At 41.7% G+C, this 25,112-nt stretch overlaps 3 protein-coding genes across 3 annotated transcripts; 1 reads left to right on the plus strand and 2 right to left on the minus strand.

Annotated features, from left to right (window-relative positions):
- Nucleotides 1-3,614: 3,614 nt before the first annotated feature.
- On the plus strand, nt 3,615-4,592 carry LOC119517185 (olfactory receptor 10AC1-like). The gene has a single exon (XM_037813754.1). The coding sequence runs from the start codon at nt 3,615-3,617 to the stop codon at nt 4,590-4,592; it is 978 nt and encodes a 325-aa protein (XP_037669682.1).
- A 6,618-nt stretch (nt 4,593-11,210) lies between these two features.
- LOC119517952 (zinc finger protein 300-like) lies at nt 11,211-12,096 on the minus strand. The gene has a single exon (XM_037815031.1). The coding sequence runs from the start codon at nt 12,085-12,087 to the stop codon at nt 11,599-11,601; it is 489 nt and encodes a 162-aa protein (XP_037670959.1). The 5' UTR covers nt 12,088-12,096; the 3' UTR covers nt 11,211-11,598.
- Nucleotides 12,097-12,281: 185 nt separating this feature from the next.
- On the minus strand, nt 12,282-24,634 carry LOC119517186 (zinc finger protein 568). Its single transcript, XM_037813755.1, is given in 4 exon segments — nt 12,282-12,679; nt 15,595-15,690; nt 24,486-24,567; nt 24,569-24,634. Coding segments are annotated over 4 exon segments (603 nt in total). The 3' UTR covers nt 12,282-12,320.
- Between the last annotated feature and the right edge of the window lie 478 nt (nt 24,635-25,112).

Raw genomic sequence — 25,112 nt, forward strand, 5'->3', positions numbered from 1 at the left:
AATAATGCCTAGTTCATCGTGGTCTTGCAAAGTCCAAATAATATTGTGCATGCAGAGTGCTTAGAACAGGGTCTGCGGGTTGCAATGGCTCAATAAATGGCAGTAATAATAATAATAGTTGTTGTTTTGATTCTCACCCCACTCCCATCAGGGTTTAGAGGGAATATGGGGATATTGCCAATGGAGGGTTATCTGGAGGGAATGTCAGCCTCTCTGGGCAATTTTCCAGAGGAGAACAGAGGAAGAGCTGAGGGAAGGGAATAGGGAAAAGAGGCAGGGGCTGGAAACATGAAGGCATCCCAGGCCTTGGAATCTGAGTAACGAGTAAAGATAACACTGGTCTACGGCCTCTGCCCCTGGGGTCCACGCACATCCTCCCTCTCTCTCCCACTAGCAATTCAATCTTTCCAGATAAGTCTTCCACCCAAAGAGTTTCAGCCAAGGTAGACATAATGTAATGAGTACACATGGAGCAGGACGCAGAGTGAAAGGACTAAGCAAATCTTGATATTTTGATATTTTTCATTCAATAATTTTTCCTATATGCAGGGACTGCTGGCCCAGATGCTTTCCCTTCATCATTTCAATTAATCACTAAGACAATCCTATGGGACTGAGGATGCCAATGATGCTCAAAAGGTTAGAACTCCTCCAAGCTCCCACAATTAGTAAGTGGAAGAGCTGAGATGAAAACCCAGGTGTGTGCAAACACAGTGCCTCTGTTTGTCCCACCGCATCATACTAGCTCCAAGAGATGCAAAGGATGGGCTCCTGCTCTCAGGAAACTGGACAGTTGTATCTTAGGGCACTCCTGGGGGCCAAAAGAGCCCGAGTTCCGCATCAGAGAGGATAGATGAGGAATCTGAGACCCAGAGAGAAAACGTGACTTGGGCAACATCGTGTAGTATCACAGGTACAGAAGGACCAGAGACCAAAACTCCTGACTCCAGACCTCAAACTTCCCCGTTATCTGAGAGGCTACTCCAGAGTGGAATGACAAGCACACCATAGATGGGTGTAAGGCCCTTCTAATATCTGTAAATGCACAGCAACTATGCTATGCCTAATCTCACACCTCCCTTAGCGACTTTGAATTCTATGTTAACCCAATGCCTTCAGACTCCTTTAAGGGCTCTTGAGACATTGACATATCTTAACCTTGGGACTAAAAGCATAAACACAAGCAAAATTTTCAATAGAATCATAAAATATCAGAACTGGAAGAAACCTTAAAGATGGTCTGACTCAGCTTTCTCATTTCACAGGGGAGGAAAATTAGGCTCTGATATATCATGACCAGCTGAACGTCACAGAGGCGATGTTCGAGGATGGGTTTCATGGTCCACAATGGAATATGCTCTACGAAAATGACCTTAATGCATTCCCAGCTTCCAGTGAGAAGAGGAACCATTGGTTAAATATCAAGAACCCTTTGATGGACATTGATGGATATCACCAGGGTAGGTATGGAAGTGCCTTGAAGCAGTGATGTGGCTGAGCCAGGAGAGATTTCTTAGGGAAGGTGAGCTTGAGTTAGGCTTAAAGGAGTAAAGTTTTAAGAATTGGGTGCAGAAAGAGAAACAAAATGTATCTTTTAGTTGGGCAAGTTAAGGGGAAGTCAAGGGCAACTGACCTTTGGGGGCTGGGTGGGGAGACGCACGTGATTCTGATAGTTTGGGGGCATCTGAGATTGATGGTAAATACCAAAGGGCATTTTAGATGTGGCACCAACAGGAAGAAGAGGGGTGAGGATCCTGGATTGCTGTTTCGGGACCAGAAACCCAGGTTAGGGATGGTAGTGGGGACAACTGAGAAGAAAGAAAATTGGGGACAAATGAGGATTGAGTCATTAATTCCTTCCCTTACAATAACTCAGCAGCACGAAACAAATACAATTCAAATCTGACTCCAGAAAACCGTGGTTGGTGGAACTGGCGTTAACAACTGTAGATGTAGAGAAGAGTCTTCTCCCAGGATGTGGCTTATGAGATCAACCTTAAAGGATGCCTTGAAGGATGAATAAATCTTTCCACATATGGGATTCCAAGGGATTCCAGGGAATGGGAGAAGCATGTGCAAAGACATGCATTCAGGACAGGGGAGCCTCTCACCCCAGCTTGAAGAGTAGCAAGAGACGAAGCTGGGTAAGAGGAAGGAAGACATATCGTGAAGGAACTTGAGTGCCGTGCTAAGGATTTGGACTTACTGCTAAAGGTAAAGAAGGGATGTTTAAACAACGAATTGATACCTGCAGCTTAGAAAAATCATTCTAGTAGGTGGTATAAAAAAGTAATTAGAAGGAAGCAGAGCAGAGGCAGGAGGACAAGTTAGTATCTACCATCATCATTCAGGGAAGAGAAAACACGAGTCAGCGCCAGGCATGGGGGAAAGGGAAGAACGTCTGGGGGTATCAGGCATGTTCGGCAGGATGCGGTGCCAAATGTGACTGAGGACACGGGAGAGGAAATTAATCTAGAATGACTTCCTGATTTCTGATTTCAGCACCAAGTTAGCTCCATTCACAGGAGGAAGAGGAGGTCTGGGTTAGAAATAATAAACTCCAGACCTCAAACTTCCCCGTTATCTGAGAGGCTACTCCAGAGTGGAATGACAAGCACACCATAGATGGGTGTAAGGCCCTTCTAATATCTGTAAATGCACACCAACTATGCTATGCCTAATCTCACAACCTGTTTGGGACAGGTTGAACTGGAAGTCTTGGTGCACATGGGGGTGGAGATGCACATGGGTCTGCAGCGAAGAGGAGGGATCGGGTCTTGAGATAGGTTTAGGAACTATCAGGGTTGCCTAAGCTGTCCCTCAGGCAAGCGATTGCTCATCATAGGGTGGTCGTCCACCCCTACAGAGGGGCAGACCATCTTTCCTTGTAGTATTTTTTCCCCTACAAGTGGACCAGAGAGAGATGACAGGCTCAGGATTGCCATGGAATTGAATCCAGCTGAAAAGAAGAAATGGAAAAAAATAAATAAAACAAAAAGCAAAGGTCAAGGCAGGTGAGAAAAGGGATACAAGCGGTCTTTGGGCACAGAGCTGGGGGGGGGTTAGCTCCCCCAGGAGTGGAAGACTTCGAGGGAGTAAGATGGGCCTCTTGGGAACAGCAGATTCTAATACTACTCAAGCCCCTTAGTCTTCGTGGCTTTGTCTGCAGGACTAACCATCTCCATCCCTAAGAACCAGACCACTGAATAAACAAGTGGTCAGGGAGAAATCTGAATTCCTTCAGTCCCTTTCCCACACTGTAGGCTTGGAAAACAGGTGCCTGGGTCCTTAGGTACGGATGCCGTGGGATTCGGATTGCTGGGTAGAATGGAGAGGGGTTGGGCAGGAACGCGAAGAAGGGCACGGGGCAGGGGCAGCCTGAAGAAAGAGTGAACAACGGGTCAGGACATCGAACTTCAAGAAATGAGGGACAGAAAGTTCTAGAGCTCCTGGGGAAGTGGTGGAGAGGAGGTATGGGAAGCAAGGGCTGGAATCCAGAAGACGGGGCTTGGGTTCGTGGGTCCAGAGCAGGTAGGAGGCGTCTGTCTTCAGGGAGGGGTGGCTTCTTGTGACTCCCCTCTCCAGCCTCACTCCGTTCCTCCCCAGGTCCCAACATGAGCTGCTGGCCTGAGTCAAACTGGACCACCCCGCGGGAGTTCATAATCCTGGGTTTCTCCGGGTGGTCCCAGGGGCTGCGGGGGCTGCTCTTTGCTCTCCTCCTGCCACTTTACCTGGCCACACTGGCGGGAAACCTGCTCATCCTGGGCTTGGCTGTCGTGGACCCTGCCCTGCACACCCCCATGTACTTCTTTCTGGGCGCACTGTCTGCTGTCGAGGTGGCCTACACACTGGTGCTGACGCCACGCATGCTTGCCGGCTTCCTCCTGCCTCCCGGTGGCCAGGCGGTGGCCCGCTCCACTTGTGCTGCCCAGATGAGCCTCTTCGTGGCCCTGGGAGGCTCTGAGTGCCTCCTGCTGGCCGCCATGGCACTGGACCGCTACCTGGCCATCTGCCGCCCTCTAGCCTACCCGCGGCTCATGACCACCGGACTCTGCTGGAGACTTCTGGCCTCCTGCTGCGTGGGTGGCTCCATCCTAGCCTTGGGCCTCACCGCCGCCGTATTCCAGCTGCCCTTCTGCCACGGCGGCCTCGTCAACCACGTCTTCTGCGACCTCCCGGCGGTGCTGGTGCTGGCCTGTGGGGACCGGCTGCTGCAGGAGCACGTCCTCCTGGCCGCTTGCCTGCTGCTGCTGGTGCTGCCTCTGGCCCTGATCCTGCTGTCCTACACCAGGGTGCTGGTGGTCATCCTGGGGGTCGGCGGGGCCGCAGGTCGCCGGAAGGCCTTCAACACAGTCGCGTCCCATCTCACGGTAGCCGTGCTCCACTATGGCAGTGCCACTGCCATGTACGCCAGGCCCCTCCGCAGCCGCTCCCTGGAGGAGGACAAGCTGGTCTCTCTCGTCTACATCAACCTCACACCACTGCTCTACCCGGCCATCTACACGCTGCGGAACCGGGACATGCAGGGTGCGCTGCAACGCGCGGTCAGCCAGGGGACACCGGGTATCGTCCCCCAAGCTGAGCTCACCTAATGCTGGGTGGAATCTCCCCCTCTGATGGAAATCTCACCATCACAGTCCCATCTATGGCTCCCCAAGGCCAAATGGACTTGTAATCCTTAGCATGGCAGACAAGGGCCCCCAAAATCAGGTTCCTGCTTAGTTCTGCTTCTGCTGACATTAAGAACTGGATAGTTCCTCGTGTGGCGGTCCGTCCTGTACATTGTAGGATGTTTAGCAGTGTTTTAGTTTGTCCTAGTTTGCTAAAGCTGCAGAATGCAAAACACCAGAGATGGATTGGCTTTTATAAAATGGGGATTTATTTCGCTACACAGTTATAGTCTTAAGGCCACAAAGCATCCAAGGTAACACATCAGCAATCGGGTACCCTCACCGGAGGATGGCCAATGGCCTCCGGAAAACCTCTGGTAGCTAGGAAGGCAGCCGGCGTCTGCTCCAGAGCTCTGGCCTCAAAACGGCTTTCTCCCAGGACGTTCCTCTCCAGCAAGCTTGCTCCTCTTCAAAACATCACTCCCAGCTGCACTCTCTGAGTTTCCTCTCTCTGAGTCAGCTCATTTATATGGCTCCACTGATCAAGGCCCACCCCGAATGGGCGGGGCCACGCCTCCACGGGAACATCTCATCAAAATGATCATCACCCACAGCTGGGTGGGGCACATTCCAAGCAAATCTAACCAGCACCAAAAACGTCTGCCCCACACAAGACCACAAAGAAAATGGCATTTGGGGGACACAATACATTCAAACCGGCACAAGCAGCATCCCTGGTCTCTACGCACTAGACACCACACACCTCTGCCTCTAGTCATGACAACCAAAAACGTCATCAGACAATGCCAGATGTCCCCCAGCTGAGAGCCACTGCTCTAAGTTACAGCCACACACTATCTTATAAAGAGAGACGACTGTTAATGTACGGGAAGTTTATAGCAGCGCCATTTATGAGAAAAACTGAAAACAACAAATGTCCATCAACATAGACTTGATATAAACAACGTGTGGTATATTAATGCAATGGAAGACAACACAGTAATGAAAAAGAAAGAACTACTGCTACCAGCAAAAATATATAGAGAGTCAACACAGACATAATATTGAGTTACAAGAAGCAAGACACAGAGTATATACTGTATGGTTTTATTTGAATAAAGGTCAATGTGAACTAATCTATGGTGGTTTATGTCATAAGAGTGGTTTCTTGAGAAAATAGTTTGGATCAGGACGGGGTGTAAGGGGAATTTCTTGAGCACTATAAATGTTCTGTATCATGAGCGGGGTGGTAGTTACATGAATAGATACACATGAAATACCTCACTGAGAAGCACAATTAAGGTTTGCACATTACACCATATGTAAAATGAACTGCAGCTGAGACAAGCTATTCACAAACTAAGGCAAACCTTCACACATTTACAGGCCTTTGCTCATGACGTTTCGTCTCTCTGATAAACACCTTCTCTCTTTCCTCCTAAAAAAAAAACCCTTGTATCATTCAGGGATCAGCCCAAATACCACATTCTCTGTGAGGCCCTCCTTGGTACCTCCCTCTTCCCTCTCTCACTTATAATTACCATCATTCTAAAATAATTTTAGCATCTCTCCCCCACCCCCACATCTTCCAAACACACAATTAAACTGTGAGTGCTTTCAAGGCAGATCTCTGACCCTATTCATATAGTTCAAGATCCATGAACTTGGTAGTTCTTAATAAATTTTTGACAGAGAAATGAACCATAGAAAATGAACCGTAAAAGCTATCAGAAAAATGCAAATCTAATTCCCAGGTGAAGAGATGCAGAGGTCCTCCAAACTGCTCAAACTTGCTTTAAACGCATAGACCCTAAAGCCGGACGCCCCAAACAACCTGAGTGATTAGCCACTTGGGAAGGATTTCCTGGATACAGACGGATGACATCACCCCGATGACACTGACCAGCCCAGAAACACATCACTGGAGATGCCCACACTGTTCACCACACAAAAGGTCCCCCTCCTAGTCCCACTGTTACAGAATCACTACCCTGCGAGGTGGCAGGACTAGCTGCTGGAATGCCAGTCTGGCCAGGCAAACCCAGATTATTCAAGTGAACAAACAAATGTCAGTTACACTCGTCTCCTTTGCCCAAAAGGAATATATGGCCCTAAATTTACCCAGTCAAAGACATGATTCATTGGCCCATATGGTACTAGATAACAGATTGGCATTTGATTACATTTTAGCCACACAAGGGGACAATGCCCAATCAGTGGAACTACTGGCTACATGCAGGTTAAAATACTAGACTCATCTCCAAGATCCAACAACAGCTAAAGAATGATATTCATGTTTTTCATTTATTACTAAATTATTCAGCAAATTCACTAGCCCCTAAATCTTCTGATTTGTTTTCTTGGTTATCCTTAGATAAATGGACAAGTTGGCTTAGAAAGGGTTGCAAGGGACTATGCTTCATTATAATGGGACTCTGTGGTTTTTAATTTTAATCCCCTGCTGCACTCGTCTTCTGGGTCACTTCATTCCCTAACCCTTACAAGTATCCTCCATCGTACAGGTCTCCTTTACAGATATCTATGATCACACTCAGAGATCCACCAGATACTCACACTAGGACTGGAAGGTTAAAGCATCGCAGGGCCAACTGAACTAACCATGTTTTCTAGCTTCCGTAAATTGATGCTTCAACGTCTGCAGGTGCTCCCAGGTGACCAAGCTCCACCTATACATCGTTACTCCTAAGTAATTCAGACCTCAGTCTGCTTACAAGTAAACAACCTCAGACTTGTGGGGTTGCCACTTTCAAATATAGCCGACCAATCCCACATCAGCATACGCCTGCCTCACCCTCAGACGATTCCCACGGGAAACCACAATAGAGGTCCGTCCTCAGCTCCGCTCCGGCTCTCTCTGCCTTGTGACCGTACCTCTGTTTCCCTTGGGCAGCCCTCCATGGCCTGCTGGGTCCTCCCCAGGGGACTGTGTGTATGAAAAATCTTCAAACCTCTTCCAGTTCTCTCTTTCTCTCTCGATCTGCATCTGGCCTTACTATAACTTACACAAGGTAATAGGAACAAAACAACATTGTTCAATAAAGTAGCCTACTTTTTTAAAATAAAGATTTCATACTTTAAAAATATGGTTTAGCCCTAGGCACCATAGAGATTTTGTGGTTATTGTTTATTTCTCTTTTTTTAAACTATATTTTTCTAATTCTTTGTTTCTGGTACATAGGAACACAATTGCTTTTTGTATATTGATCTTGTATCCAGCAACCTTCCTGGGTTCTCTAATTAGATCAGTTTGTGGAGTCTCTTGGATTGTCTATAATGAATATCATTTTATCTAAGATGGCTTCTTTCCCTCCAATTCTTATAAAATTATATTTTTTTCTTTTCTTATTTTATTGGCTGGGCTCTCCAGTTCAATTGTTACTGGAAGTAGTGACAGGTAACATCTTTAATTTATCCCTGCCGTTAAAGAGAATTTCTATTACTTCTCCAATAATGTGATGTTTGCTGTAAGTTGTTGGTAGATACTCTCTGAGCTGTGAGTTGTCTTCCATTCCTGTTTGCTATGAGTCATTATCATGAATGGGTCTTGATTTTATAAGATGCTTTTTCTGCTTCCATTGAGATGACTGAGTGGTTTTATTCCTTTACTTTGTTAACATACTGCACTATATTTTTAAAAGTTTTTGAAATCTAAACCTGCATTCCTGGGATAAAACTAATATGGTCATGAGGTATTTTCTTATATACCGGTGAAATTGTTTGGCCAATATTTTACTTAGGACTTTTTCATCCATGTTTACAAGTGAAACTGGCATACTATTTTCTTGTTTATATTGTCTCTGTCTGGCTTTAATGTCAAGATTATAAAATCAAGCTTTATAAATGAGTGTGGGGACTTTTCTTCTTTTTTTGCTCTGGAGCAATTATATAAAATTGGGTTTATCTGTTCCTTGAATGTTTGGATAGAATTCATTTGTACAACCACCTGAATCTGGGATGATTTTTTATTTTGTTTTGGTAATGGGTAAATTTTTAATTACCAATTCAATTTTGTTAATAGTTATTGGTCTTTTAAGGTTCCTCACTTAATCATGGGCCACTTTTATTTAGTTGTCTTCTTCTAAGAAATTGCATAATTCATCAATATTCTCAGATTTACGGGCATAACATTAATAGGTTTCACTTATGATTTCCAACATCTCTACTTATCCATGGCCCTTTTATCAAACTATCTCTGCCTGTTTTATTTCACCTTCTTTCTTTCGTCTTCCTTAATCTTGCTGGGGATTGCCAATTTTATTCATTTTATTTTCTTTAAAGAAATGTATTTAGTTCTAGTCTATTTTCTTTTCTAAGTAATACATTTCTGTTCTTGTTCTGAATATTTTCTACTTTCCATTTTTATTTCTCCCATAACACCATGATTACCTAGAAGTGATTTTAACTTTCCATAGGATGGAGATGGTTTAGTTATGCTTTTATTATTGTTTCCAACTTAATTGCAGCGTGGCCAATGTCTCTATATTGATTGTTTTGTATGTGCTTGAAAAGACTGTGCATTCTTTGTCTATTTAACAAAGTTTGCTCAAGTTGTGTTAAAATAGCTCATTGTCAAAAGAAAATGGGAATGTTCTCATATTGATTGTGGTGGTAAATGCATAACTATGTGATTATACCCGGAGTCAATGATTGAGCACACTTAGGATGGATTGTATGGTGTGTAAAACTTAAAAAAAAATTAGCTCACTATGACTGGATTTGTCAATCCACCCTTTTAATTTTTTCAAATTTTGCCTTATTTTTTTCAAGCCATGTGTTTTGGGGGTGCTAAAACTTTACGACTTTTACATTTTTTAATGAATTGGTTTTTTATTCCTATGAAATGATCATCTTTATCCCTAATAAAGCCAATGTAGACTGATGTATTGTGCTCTCACCACTTTGATGATAATATTCCAAAGACTTCTGACTTCTGTTGTGGTAGTGGAAAGTCTGCTTCAGTTTAACTGCTATTTCTTTGTAGGAAATATATCTTTCCTTTGTATTTTTAAACTCTTTGTCTTTAGTGTCCCAATATGTTCTGATTTGTGAATTTATTTTTGTTTTTCCAAGTAGGCATATATTGTGCTGCCTAAAGCTGATAATTGCTTAAAGCTGACAAATTTCAGCCATTACATATTTTAATACTGGCTTTTCTTATATTTTCTCTTATTTGTCTTTCTGGAACTCCAGTTAAACCTGTTTGCTCTTCTTATTTGAATCTATATGTCTTTCACCCACTCTTTCAGAATTTTCATCTCTCTCTATATTGAATTCCACATAATTTGCTTGGCTCTATCTTCCTGTTTAATAATTCCTCTTCAGCTGAGTATAATCTACTGTTTACCATGTTCATCGAATATTTTATTGTTGAGTTTTAAATTTCTGTGACTATATTTTTCATTTCTAGACACTCTATTTGGTTCTTTTTAAAATAAGCCAGTTATTTTCTGTGTGCCTTGCTTTCACATGGTTCCAATCCTTCTGTCTTCAATCCTATTAAAGATAGTTACTTTTTAGGTTTTTCTATTACCTAAAATACTTGGGGTTCTTATTTTGCTAAATTGTCAATTGACTTTCATTGTGGATTTTTTCCACACATGTTTTGTAATTTTGGATTATAAACTCATCTTGGATTTAGATATCAGAATCCTGAAAAACATGAGTTAAGGGTGTCTTACTCCAAAATTATTTTGTGTGTGCATCTGTACGTTGTTTCAAAGACCAGGGCCAATGACTGTGTTAACTGTTCAGTTTTTCAACAAGGACCACATGAACAGGGTAAAGTCAAAATTCTAACTCATGTAAGATGCAAGTCAGTGCTTATGAATCATTGGGCTAAACTATTTCCCTATCCAGAGTCCAAGCAGTGACAGACAAGCTTCCTGTGCAAATGAGTGGATATTTTTCTAGTCCACCCTTCTTCAGTGCCAACTCTCTGCCTTGTGTGGCCTCAAAGCCTTGTTTCTTGTCCTTAGAGGTCCTTAATACTCAAGGCTCTGCATAAACAACATCAAACCCACAGCAACTACAGCATCAGTTCATAAGCTTTATCTCTTGCTCTCAGTTCCCTCTACATACCTGGCACCTGGAAACTTCTATTTCCTTGAAAGCTGAATTACGGATTTAAAAGAATATTAGTCTTTTATTGTCCATTATTTTTAGGTGATATATTGGAAAGGTTTTCACATTAGTTCATCAAATTGTCAGAATAAGAAGTCCCAACCTGTGTTTTTACCCTACATTTAATGGAAATATAAATAAAACTTATAAACTGGTTGATTGAAAGATACTGGAAAATGTCAAAGAAGTATTGGTTTCTTGATCCAAGTAGGGGTGCTCTGTAATATCTGCCAGAAAAGAATAGAAGAAATGGTATGGTATTTAGACTTCTGGTTTAATAATAAATTCATATTGTTCCAGTTATAATGTATTTTGTGAAGACAAAGGATATAATTTTTGCATAAAAAATCTTAGATGTCATTATATATATATATATATATATATTTTTATATTATATATTATGTGTATATGTGTCCACAAATTCATAATTATATTCAGTTCACCAACACAGTCCCAAAAAAGATATATATTATCTTTATGTAGCATACATGACATGTAGCAACCCCTATATGTCTCCGGAATTATTCTGAGGTTTACTAGACATATTGTCTTAATGATTTAATTGGTTCACATATTAAAAAGCAAAGTAAACGTAGTGAATATAAATACTCTATAATTAAGTATATACTATGAAAATATATCACGTTAGAGCATCATTACCCTACCATTAGTGTGAAGAAAGCACGCTTTTCTAAATTCACTAAATTGGTAGAATTTCTTCTGAGTACGGATCTCTGTAGACAGTAGCACTGGGTTGCTTCCTGAAGGCTCTTCCACATCCAGAATATCCATAGGTTTTTATTTCCAGATGCGCTGTGGCTCTCTGATGGAAACTTTTTCTCTCACTTTATCTATACTGTTTCTCTCTAGTGTGAATTCTAGAATGTCTAATGAGATTTGCCTTCTGGGAAAATGTTTTCCCACAGTCAGAGCATTCATAGGGTTTCTTTCCCATATGAGTTCTCTGGTGAATAATAAGGCAGGAGTTCTGGGAGAAAGATTTTCCGCAGTCACGGCACCGATAGGGTTTCTCTCCTGTGTGAGTCCTCTGATGTAGAATGAGGTGTGACTTCTGAAAAAAGGCTTTCCCACATTCACTGCATCCATATGGCTTCTCTCCTGTGTGGATTCTATAATGTATAATGAGGCACGACTTTCGGGAGAAAGCTTTCCCACATTCTCTGCATCCATAGGGCTTCTCTCCTGTATGAGATCTATGATGCTCAATGAGATGTGACTTGTGGGAGAAGGTTCTTTCACATTCTGAACACGTATAAGGCTTATCTGTGGCAAGAATTGTCTCATGTACAGAGAGGCCTGTCTTCTGGGAGAACATGTTACCGCAATTTCTATTTCACTGGGTTTCTTTTCTATGTGATTTCCCTGATGTTTACTGAGGGCAACTTTTTCCCTGAAGCCATTCCCATATTCCCTGGATCCAAAGGCTTTCTCACCTTTGTGGACTCCGTAATGGAAAATGAGTTCTGACCTGTGGGGAAAGGCTTTCCCACATTTAGTACATTCACGGAGTTTCTCACCACTGTCACCTCCTTGATTTGTATTGAGAGTTCAGTCACAGGTGGAAGATGTTATACGCAGGCTACACTCACAGGGATGCACTCCAGAATGTGCATTTTCAAGCTTAGAATAGAGAAATAACTTCCCATGTTCATTAAACTCAAATTTCTTTCTTGCAAGGTAGGTGTCAGAGCTAAGTGAGTCTGCATGACATTTTGAACTTTTCCCATATGAGTCACACTGATAGACTGACGGTCTTGAAGAAACAAGATTTGTGTTCTGACAGAATGTTTTTCCACATGCTTTACATTCATGGTGCCCCTCTTTGGTCAATGATTTCTTATCTAGGAATGAAATGTGTTGGTGTCGCTGTTGTCTAACTACTTGGTTAACAACTTGCCAAATTTCTTCTAGGAAAAAGAAATAATAGTACAAATATGTTAATCTTTCCAGTATCATATCATAGAATTAGATTGCTTCAGAAATGTTTGGAGGAAGGAGGTTAACTTTTGGTTTCAAACCTAATCACACAGCCTAAAAATATAATAATCCTACTAGGGACACTTCCTAGTCCCTTGGCCTTTAAAAACTTGAGATGTGTGAATGAGGATAAAATATGGACAGTGAATACAAGCAACTTTGGTATCAACAAATTTGACATGGAAAATTAGAGAGAGGTGAAAATAGACACAAGTAAAAGTCAGAGAAAGAGAGAAAACGGAAAGGTAGCATATTAAGGGCTGAGGGCACTGGTGAGCTGGTGAACGAACTCTCCAGGGTTGGGGAAACCCTCATTTGTAGCATATGCAATTTACAGGGTGAAAATACCTGCTATGGGGCTGATTTCCAGCTACTAAAATGACGTGACTGAATGTATAACTGGAAGATTCGGGCACGGCTGGCTATCACAAGCCAGTACCAGCCACTCTGGTACATATCTGGATAAGTGGGGGAAGACATACTAAGGAGGGCCCATCAGAAGATAAGGATGTTTAGGAAATATGAGCAAAGGACTAAGGTTGAAAGAAGTAAAAGCAAGTGTGAGTTCTCCTCATTAACTCTTGTGTTACAAATAGAATCTTCACAGATCTGCACTTCTGTGTCATTCCCATCTTACATTCCATTTCATTCTGAATCCCAAATTCATTTTCTCAAAGCATCACATCCTTTATTGTTAGAGGGACTTTCTCAGAACCAGAGGCCCATTCTGCAGTGCTTTATTCTTATCTGATCTATAAGACCTGACTTATGTCCAACAGAGCAAGTGCATGAGGCCAAAACGCAAGCCATCCTTGCCTGCAGATCCGAGTTCCCGCTGTATCCTGATTGTTTGTATCATCATCTGCTTCAGTCAGAGTTCCTCAATACCAAATCCAGCTGGCCACTGATGCCTTATTTTTGCCCTTTCCGTATGTTTCATGGAACTGTCTCCAGACCAGCCTCCCAATGAACCCATAGGAAAGCTCTCCTGGTATGTGCTGGTTTCCACATTGCTGTGTTCTATCTACTTTGAGAAACATACATGTCAGATTATTCATCCTGTGCTTAGATCCTTATTAGAATATCTCTTCGTGGAGATTTTAGATCAAAACCATTGTTTCATGTCTGGCATACACAGTCAATGCAACAATGTAACTCCTTTGTTTAGAAATTTGTAAGTCCCTTGAGCCCAACTGGATCAATTCCTAACAGGTAAAACCATCAGCCTACTCATGTCCTTCAATAGAATTCTCTGGAGTGGGACCCAGCCAGGTGTATTTTTAAAGCTCCCCAGAAGCCCCTCATTTTGATGTGTCTTTCTGGTTAATAACAGCTGCCCTAAACAAATGCTTGATAAAGGATCCTGGTCCTGAAAGGATGAGCGTATGCAGTGAAGGCTGACCACATGCTTCCCACAGAAATACAGAAGAATGAAATAAAGGCTCTTCTTCCTATGGGATTATATTGAGATGGGGAGGGGGGGTGGCTTCTGTTTTAACCTATTATATAATATAGAAAACATATAATCACATGTGAGTTCCTAAGTGACACACTTTAAGTCAGGAGTTCAGAGAAAAAAATGATCAAGGCTGGAAATGTTCCATGGAAGAAGTGAAATTTAAGCTCACATACAAGCAGAGAATAGTTGTTAAGTAGGGCATACCACACATACAGGAAAATGGGAGAATATCATTTACAGAGAACACTAGAGGAGGATGGGGAACAGAATAATATTTGATATGCAAAATGGGGCCATATTGCATGGTTTTGAAAGAAGAGGAATTTAAGAGTCATATAAAAAGCACTATTAAGTAAGGCTGGTTATAAGAGTAACCAGATGTGTTAAGTAAATAAAATCAGCATTAACATCTAGGATCAACTACAACCAATAATGGAACAGGAAAAGCCAAGTTATTAGACAATCCAAGCATATAATATGTTTGGGGATCATGTTAGACAAAACTGAAAAGCTGGAGGGAGAAAAAAAGGAATTTCTAAAAAGATTAAAAAAAAAAAAAAAAAAAAGACCTAATGGATCAAAGAGAAGGTAGCAGAACGAGAAGATTCAGTGATTCATGGTAACCAGGCCACGGAACTAGAAGTAAACTAGAAATGGCCACTCTTCCAAAAGGGTATGTGAGAATGAATTAGAATTTAACAGAAAAGATTACACCAATTCTAAACGCAGCCATTTCATTTTCTACAGCAGAAACTAGGTGATCAAAATGAATAAATGCAATACAAAGACAAACTCTATGGGAGACTACAATAATTTAAACTTATCAATTTATACTGAAGCATGGAAATGGCTTCCATCTGTTGGCAAGTGATAAGGAGGGGATGGGGAGCAAAATATAGGTGCAGAAAATCAGTTTTTGAGGCACTTCCCAGTAAAAGAAAGAAGAGAAAATAAAAGATAACCAAAAGAAATTGTGTGGCACAAAATAACAAAGTTATGTTGAAAACAGGGCAAATCTAGGAATCCCTGAAAGCATGCGAATGCCTATTTTGTAACCAGGGGAAAATATTTTAAGACTGAAGATTTTAGAGAGAGACTGAACAAGCAACGTCTTAGTAACTTTTGGATGGGAGAGGAGAATGAAAAAGATAGGTCTTTTGCTAAAAGTGAGGGAAGGGAAAGCAGTCATGCGTGATCGATGACGTGTGGAGGAGGTGGGAATAATTTGGGTCTCTCGAGGTCTTGGACTAAATGCCCACAGCTGCTTGCAGAGATCCAAGGTTTATAAGAACAGTTGCCCGAAACAAAAATGACTTTCAAGGTTTTGCTTTGTGAACTTCTGGGACCTTGTCTGCACTGTCCCCTTGTAGGCTGGTTCCCCCTCACCTGCACAGCTCCACCTGAGGACGTCCTCCTCCTGCATCCACGGTGCCTCCCCCTGCTCCAACCTGGAGATCACGGCTGGCTTGGTGACTTCACAGCCTGTCCACGAGAAACAGTGATAGGATCTGTGCAGGGTCACCTTGCCGGGTACATCCACAAAGCAAAAGGTTCAGGTGCACCACGAACATTTCCACCTCAGCCAAAGAACAGATTATTTCACTTGGGAGGTAAATTTAAAAACAAACTATCCACGAGTAATCAAGAATCTCGGACCACCGACATGCACTGCTGGTGGGAATGCAAAATGGTGCAGCTGCTGTAGAAAAGAGTTTGGCAGTTCCTCAGGAAGCAAAACATGAAACCACCATATGACCCAGCAATTCCACTCCTCTTAGGTATATACCCCAGAGAACTGAAAGCAGGGACGCAGATAGTTGTACGCCAATAATCATAGCAGCATTATTCACAATAGCCAAAAGGTGGGAGCAATGGAAGCAACCCAAGTGTCCTCGACAAATTAATGGAAAAAGTGGTCTATCCACACAATGGAGTATCATTCAGCCATAAAGGGAATGAAGTTCTGATCCATATGACAACATCGATGAACCTTGAAAACATTAGGTGGAGTGAAAGAAGCCAGACACAAGAAGAAAAATATTGTATGATTCTACTTATATGAAATATCTAAAATAGGCAAATTTGGAGACAGAAAGTAGATTAGGGGCTACAAGGGGCCAGGAAGTTGGGGAAGGGGAGTTACTGCTTAATGGGGACAGAGTTTCTGTTTGGGGGGACGGAAAAGTTCTGGTCATGGATGGTGGTGATGGGAGCACAACACTGTGAATGTGATGAATGCCACTGGACTGGACTCTTAAAAGTGGTTAAGGGGCGGGGCAAGATGGCAGACTGGTGAGCTGTAAGTTTTAGTTACTCCTCCAGGAAAGTAGGTAAAAAGCCAGGAACTGCGTGGACTGGACACCACAGAGCAATCTGTCTTTGGGCATACTTCATACAACACTCATGAAAACGTGGAACTGCTGAGATCAGCGAAATCTGTAAGTTTTTGCGGCCAGGGGACCCGCGCCCCTCCCTGCCAGGCTCAGTCCCGGGGGAGGAGGGGCTGTCAGCTCCGGGAAGAAGAAGGGAGAACTGCAGTGGCTGCTCTTATCGGAAACTCATTCTACTGATTCAAACTCCAACCATAGATAGACTGAGACCAGACACCAGAGACTCTGAGAGCAGCCAGCCCAGCAGAGAGGAGACAGGCATAGAAAAAAAACAACACGAAAAACTCCAAAATAAAAGCAGAGGATTTTTGGAGTTCTGGTGAACACAGAAAGGGGAAGGGCGGAGCTCAGGCCTTGAGGTGCATATGCAAATCCCGAAGCAAAGCTGATCTCTCTGCCCTGTGGACCTTTCCTTAATGGCCCTGGTTGCTTTGTCTATTAGCATTTCAATAACCCATTAGATCTCTGAGAAGGGCCGTTTTTTTTTTTTTTTTTTTTTAAATCCTTTTTTCTTTTTCTAAAACAATTACTCTAAGAAGCCCAATACAGAAAGCTTCAAAGAATTGAAATTTGGGCACGTCAAGTCAAGAGCAGAACTAAGAGAGCTCTGAGACAAAAGGCAATAATCCAGTGGCTGAGAAAATCCACTAAACACCACAACTTCCCAAGAAAAGGGGGGTGTCCGCTCACAGCCATCATCCTGGTGGACAGGAAACGCTCCTGCCCATCGCCAGCCCCATAGCCCAGAGCTGCCCCAGACAACCCAGTGTGACGGAAGTGCTTCAAATAACAGGCACACACCACAAAACTGGGCGTGGACATTAGCCTTCCCTGCAACCTCAGCTGAATGTCCCAGAGCTGGGAAGGTGGAGCAGTGTGAATTAACAAAGCCCCATTCAGCTATCATTTGAGCAGACTGGGAGCCTCCCTACACAGCCCAGCAGCCCAGAACTGCCCTGGGGGGACAGCACTCACCTGTGACATAGCACAGTCATCCCTCAACAGAGGACCCGGGGTGCACAGCCTGGAAGAGGGGCCCACTTGCAAGTCTCAGGAGCCATACGCCAATAGCAAAGACTTGTGGGTCAGTGGCAGAGACAAACTGTGGCAGGACTGAACTGAAGGATTAGACTATTGCAGCAGCTTTAAAACTCTAGGATCATCAGGGAGATTTGATTGTTAGGGCCACCCCCCCTCCCCGACTGCCCAGAAACACGCCCCACATACAGGGCAGGCAACACCAACTACACACGCAAGCTTGGTACACCAATTGGGCCCCACAAGACTCACTCCCCCACTCACCAAAAAGGCTAAGCAGGGGAGAACTGGCTTGTGGAGAACAGGTGGCTCATGGACGCCACCTGCTGGTTAGTTAGAGAAAGTGTACTCCACGAAGCTGTAGATCTGAGAAATTAGAGATAAGGACTTCAATTGGTCTACAAATCCTAAAAGAACCCTATCAAGTTCAGCAAATGCCACGAGGCCAAAAACAACAGAAAATTATAAAGCATATGAAAAAACCAGACGATATGGATAACCCAAGCCCAAGCACCCAAATCAAAAGACCAGAAGAGACACAGCACCTAGAGCAGCTACTCAAAGAACTAAAGATGAACAATGAGACCATAGTATGGGATATGAAGGAAATCAAGAAGACCCTAGAAGAGCATAAAGAAGACATTGCAAGACTAAATAAAAAAATGGATGATCTTATGGAAATTAAAGAAACTGTTGACCAAATTAAAAAGATTCTGGACACTCATAGTACAAGACTAGAGGAAGTTGAACAACGAATCAGTGACCTGGAAGATGACAGAATGGAAAATGAAAGAATAAAAGAAAGAATGGGGAAAAAAATTGAAAAACTCGAAATGGACCTCAGGGATATGATAGATAATATGAAACGTCCAAATATAAGACTCATTGGTGTCCCAGAAGGGGAAGAAAAGGGTAAAGGTCTAGGAAGAGTATTCAAAGAAATTGTTGGGGAAAACTTCCCAAATCTTCTAAACAACATAGATACACAAATCATAAATGCTCAGCGAACTCCAAATAGAATAAATCCAAAAAAACCCACTCCGAGACATATACTGATCACACTGTCAAACATAGAAGAGAAGGAGCAAGTTCTGAAAGCAGCAAGAGAAAAGCAATTCACCACATACAAAGGAAACAGCATAAGACTAAGTAGTGACTACTCAGCAGCCACCATGGAGGCAAGAAGGCAGTGGCACGATATATTTAAAATTCTGAGTGAGAGGAATTTCCAGCCAAGAATACTTTATCCAGCAAAGCTCTCCTTCAAATTTGAGGGAGAGCTTAAATTTTTCACAGACAAAGAAATGCTGAGAGAATTTGCTAACAAGAGACCTGCCCTACTGGAGATACTAAAGGGAGCCCTACAGACAGAGAAACAAAGACAGGACAGAGAGACTTGGAGAAAGGTTCAGTACTAAAGAGATTCGGTATGGGTACAATAAAGGATATTAATAGAGAGAGGGAAAAATATGGCAAACATAAACCAAAGGATAAGATGGCTGATTCAAGAAATGCCTTCAGGGTTTTAACGTTGAATGTAAATGGATTAAACTCCCCAATTAAAAGATATAGATTCGCAGAATGGATCAAAAAAAATGAACCATCAATATGTTGCATACAAGAGACTCATCTTAGACACAGGGACACAAAGAAACTGAAAATGAAAGGATGGAAAAAAATATTTCATGCAAGCTACAGCCAAAAGAAAGCAGGTGTAGCAATATTAATCTCAGATAAAATAGACTTCAAATGCAGGGATGTTTTGAGAGACAAAGAAGGCCACTACATACTAATAAAAGGGGCAATTCAGCAAGAAGAAATAACAATCGTAAATGTCTATGCACCCAATCAAGGTGCCACAAAATACATGAGAGAAACACTGGCAAAACTAAAGGAAGCAATTGATGTTTCCACAGTAATTGTGGGAGACTTCAACACATCACTCTCTCCTATAGATAGATCAACCAGACAGAAGACCAATAAGGAAATTGAAAACCTAAACAATCTGATAAATGAATTAGATTTAACAGACATATACAGGACATTACATCCCAAATCACCAGGATACACATACTTTTCTAGTGCTCACGGAACTTTCTCCAGAATAGATCATATGCTGGGACATAAAACAAGCCTCAATAAATTTAAAAAGATTGAAATTATTCAAAGCACATTCTCTGACCACAATGGAATACAATTAGAAGTCAATAACCATCAGAGACTTAGAAAATTCACAAATACCTGGAGGTTAAACAACACACTCCTAAACAATCAGTGGGTTAAAGAAGAAATAGCAAGAGAAATTGCTAAATATATAGAGACGAATGAAAATGAGAACACAACATACCAAAACCTATGGGATGCAGCAAAAGCAGTGCTAAGGGGGAAATTTATAGCACTAAACGCATATATTAAAAAGGAAGAAAGAGCCAAAATCAAAGAACTAATGGATCAACTGAAGAAGCTACAAAATGAACAGCAAACCAATCCTAAACCAAGTAGAAGAAAAGAAATAACAAGGATTAAAGCAGAAATAAACGACATAGAGAACAAAAAAACAATAGAGAGGATAAATATCACCAAAAGTTGGTTCTTTGAGAAGATCAACAAGATTGACAAGCCCCTAGCTAGACTGACAAAATCAAAAAGAGAGAAGACCCATATAAACAAAATAATGAATGAAAAAGGTGACATAACTGCAGATCCTGAAGAAATTAAAAAAATTATAAGAGGATATTATGAACAACTGTATGGCAACAAACTGGATAATGTAGAAGAAATGGACAATTTCCTGGAAACATATGAACAACCTAGACTGACCAGAGAAGAAATAGAAGACCTCAACCAACCCATCACAAGCAAAGAGATCCAATCAGTCATCAAAAATCTTCCCACAAATAAATGCCCAGGGCCAGATGGCTTCACAGGGGAATTCTACCAAACTTTCCAGAAAGAACTGACACCAATCTTACTCAAACTCTTTCAAAACATTGAAAAAAATGGAACACTACCTAACTCATTTTATGAAGCTAACATCAATCTAATACCAAAACCAGGCAAAGATGCTACAAAAAAGGAAAACTACCAGCCAATCTCCCTAATGAATATAGATGCAAAAATCCTCAACAAAATACTTGCAAATCGAATCCAAAGACACATTAAAAAAATCATACACCATGACCAAGTGGGGTTCATTCCAGGCATGCAAGGATGGTTCAACATAAGAAAAACAATCAATGTATTACAACACATTAAAAACTCGAAAGGGAAAAATCAATTGATCATCTCAATAGATGCTGAAAAAGCATTTGACAAAATCCAACATCCCTTTTTGATAAAAACACTTCAAAAGGTAGGAATTGAAGGAAACTTCCTCAACATGATAAAGAGCATATATGAAAAACCCACAGCCAGCATAGTACTCAATGGTGAGAGACTGAAAGCCTTCCCTCTAAGATCAGGAACAAGACAAGGATGCCCGCTGTCACCACTGTTATTCAACATTGTGCTGGAAGTGCTAGCCAGGGCAATCCGGCAAGACAAAGAAATAAAAGGCATCCAAATTGGAAAAGAAGAAGTAAAACTGTCATTGTTTGCAGATGATATGATCTTATATCTAGAAAACCCTGAGAAATCAACGATACACCTACTAGAGCTAATAAACAAATTTAGCAAAGTAGCGGGATACAAGATTAATGCACATAAGTCAGTAATGTTTCTATATGCTAGAAATGAACAAACTGAAGAGACACTCAAGAAAAAGATACCATTTTCAATAGCAACTAAAAAAATCAAGTACCTAGGAATAAACTTAACCAAAGATGTAAAAGACCTATACAAAGAAAACTACATAACTCTACTAAAAGAAATAGAAGGGGACCTTAAAAGATGGAAAAATATTCCATGTTCATGGATAGGAAGGCTAAATGTCATTAAGATGTCAATTCTACCCAAACTCATCTACAGATTCAATGCAATCCCAATCAAAATTCCAACAACCTACTTTGCAGACTTGGAGAAGCTAGTTATCAAATTTATTTGGAAAGGGAAGATGCCTCGAATTGCTAAAGACACTCTAAAAAAGAAAAACGAAGTGGGAGGACTTACACTCCCTGACTTTGAAGCTTATTATAAAGCCACAGTTGCCAAAACAGCATGGTACTGGCACAAAGATAGACATATAGATCAATGGAATCAAATTGAGAATTCAGAGATAGACCCTCAGATCTATGGCCGACTGATCTTTGATAAGGCCCCCAAAGTCACCGAACTGAGCCATAATGGTCTTTTCAACAAATGGGGCTGGGAGAGTTGGATATCCATATCCAAAAGAATGAAAGAGGACCCCTACCTCACCCCCTACACAAAAATTAACTCAAAATGGACCAAAGATCTCAATATAAAAGAAAGTACCATTGAACTCCTAGAAGATAATGTAGGAAAACATCTTCAAGACCTTGTATTAGGAGGCCACTTCCTAGACTTTACACCCAAAGCACAAGCAACAAAAGAGAAAATAGATAAATGGCAACTCCTCAAGCTTAGAAGTTTCTGCACCTCAAAGGAATTTCTCAAAAAGGTAAAGAGGCAGCCAACTCAATGGGAAAAAATTTTTGGAAACCATGTATCTGACAAAAGACTGATATCTTGCATATACAAAGAAATCCTACAACTCAATGACAATAGTACAGACAGCCCAATTATAAAATGGGCAAAAGATATGAAAAGACAGTTCTCTGAAGAGGAAATACAAATGGCCAAGAAACACATGAAAAAATGTTCAGCTTCACTAGCTATTAGAGAGATGCAAATTAAGACCACAATGAGATACCATCTAACACCGGTTAGAATGGCTGCCATTAAACAAACAGGAAACTACAAATGCTGGAGGGGATGTGGAGAAATTGGAACTCTTATTCATTGTTGGTGGGACTGTATAATGGTTCAGCCACTCTGGAAGTCAGTCTGGCAGTTCCTTAGAAAACTAGATATAGAGTTACCATTCGATCCAGCGATTGCACTTCTCGGTATATACCCAGAAGATCGGAAAGCAGTGACATGAACAGATATCTGCACGCCAATGTTCATAGCAGCATTATTCACAATTGCCAAGAGATGGAAACAACCCAAATGTCCTTCAACAGATGAGTGGATAAATAAAATGTGGTATATACACACGATGGAATACTACGCGGCAGTAAGAAGGAACGATCTCGTGAAACATATGACAACATGGATGAACCTTGAAGACATAATGCTGAGCGAAATAAGCCAGGCACAAAAAGAGAAATATTATATGCTACCACTAATGTGAACTTTGAAAAATGTAAAACAAATGGTTTATAATGTAGAATGTAGGGGAACTAGCAGTAGAGAGCAATTAAGGAAGGGGGGAACAATAATCCAAGAAGAACAGATAAGCTATTTAACGTTCTGGGGATGCCCAGAAATGACTATGGTCTGTTAATTTCTGATGGATGTAGTAGGAACAAGTTCACTGAAATGTTGCTATATTATGTAACTTTCTTGGGGTAAAGTAGGAACATGTTGGAAGTTAAGCAGTTATCTTAGGTTAGTTGTCTTTTTCTTACTCCCTTGTTATGGTCTCTTTGAAATGTTCTTTTATTGTATGTTTGTTTTCTTTTTAACTTTTTTTTTCATACAGTTGATTTAAAAAAGAAGGGAAAGTTAAAAAAAAAAAAAAAAAAGAAAAAAGACAAACAAGGAAAAAAAAAAAAGATGTAGTGCCCCCTTGAGGAGCCTGTGGAGAATGCAGGGGTATTCACCTACCCCACCTCCATGGTTGCTAACATGACCACAGACATAGGGGACTGGTGGTTTGATGGGTTGAGCCCTCTACCATAAGTTTTACCCTTGGGAAGACGGTTGCTGCAAAGGAGAGGCTAGGCCTCCCTGTATTTGTGCCTAAGAGTCTCCTCCTGAATGCCTCTTTGTTGCTCAGATGTGGCCCTCTCTCTCTGGCTAAGCCAACTTGAAAGGTGAAATCACTGCCCTCCCCCCTACGTGGGATCAGACACCCAGGGGAGTGAATCTCCCTGGCAACGTGGAATATGACTCCCGGGGAGGAATGTAGACCCGGCATCGTGGGATGGAGAACATCTTCTTGACCAAAAGGGGGATGTGAAAGGAAATGAAATAAGCTTCAGTGGCAGAGAGATTCCAAAACGAGCCGAGAGATCACTCTGGTGGGCACTCTTACGCACACTTTAGACAACCTTTTTTAGGTTCTAAAGAATTGGGGTAGCTGGTGGTGGATACCTGAAACTATTAAACTACAACCCAGAACCCATGAATCTCGAAGACAGTTGTATAAAAATGTAGCTTATGAGGGGTGACAATGGGATTGGGAAAGCCATAAGGACCACACTCCACTTTGTCTAGTTTATGGATGGATGTGTAGAAAAGTAGGGGAAGGAAACAAACAGACAAAGGTACCCAGTGTTCTTTTTTACTTCAATTGCTCTTTTTCACTCTAATTATTATTCTTGTTATTTTTGTGTGTGTGCTAATGAAGGTGTCAGGGATTGATTTAGGTGATGAATGTACAACTATGTAATGGTACTGTAAACAATCAAAAGTACAATTTGTTTTGTATGACTGCGTGGTATGTGAATATATCTCAATAAAATGATGATTAAAAAAAAAGTGGTTAAATGCCAAACTTTATGTTATATTTATATTACCATAATTAAACAAAATCTTAAGAATCTTTGACCACTGAAATCCAAGGCCAAACACTTGTGGTACTTACAAGGTTTTACAGTTTTACATAACCGAGAACCAGAAGAGAACCCCAAAAGAACCTGAGGACCACGGGCTCCTCCTCACCCACGGAGAGCAGGTGCCCGTACTTCTCCAGCATCACGTCCCTGTACAGGGTCCTCTGTGCAGGGTCCAGCTGCTGCCACTCATTTCCGGGTGAAGCCCACAGCCATGTCCTTGAATGACACTGACCCCTGGAACAGCACAGTGCCCATTACCCTGGGCTGCTGGCACTGAGCAAGGTGCAAAGGTGTCGAGGAAATTGACCTTCCCACCTTCAGAGGTTAAGTTCCCTGGGTTAAGTTATACAGGAAGCTTAACATGCCCCTAATTTTGTATACACTTTGTGGGAGGGAAAAAAAAAAGATTATTAGAAAAGACTTCACTCCTGAGATCTCCCTCTTTTATCTCCATTCATTCTTTCAGTGAGCAAGTATTTACTGAAGCCTGTTCACGAGAAACAGTGATAGGATTTGTGCAGGGTCACATTGCAAAGATCCAAGGTTTATAAGAACAGTTGCCTGAAACAATGTTACTGCCTGGTACTTGGGATCAAAATGCAACATTGTTCCTGTTCTAAAGGTGCTTATACTCTGGAGGAGTGAGCTGAACCTATAAAATCCACCCTACAGGAAGATTACACTGTGGCTTGTCTGATCAAGATGGCAGAGTGGGACACTCCAGGGTTCCACA

This window comes from Choloepus didactylus, chromosome 21 (genome assembly GCF_015220235.1).
Source record: "Choloepus didactylus isolate mChoDid1 chromosome 21, mChoDid1.pri, whole genome shotgun sequence".
NCBI classification, from domain to species: Eukaryota; Metazoa; Chordata; class Mammalia; order Pilosa; family Megalonychidae; genus Choloepus; species Choloepus didactylus.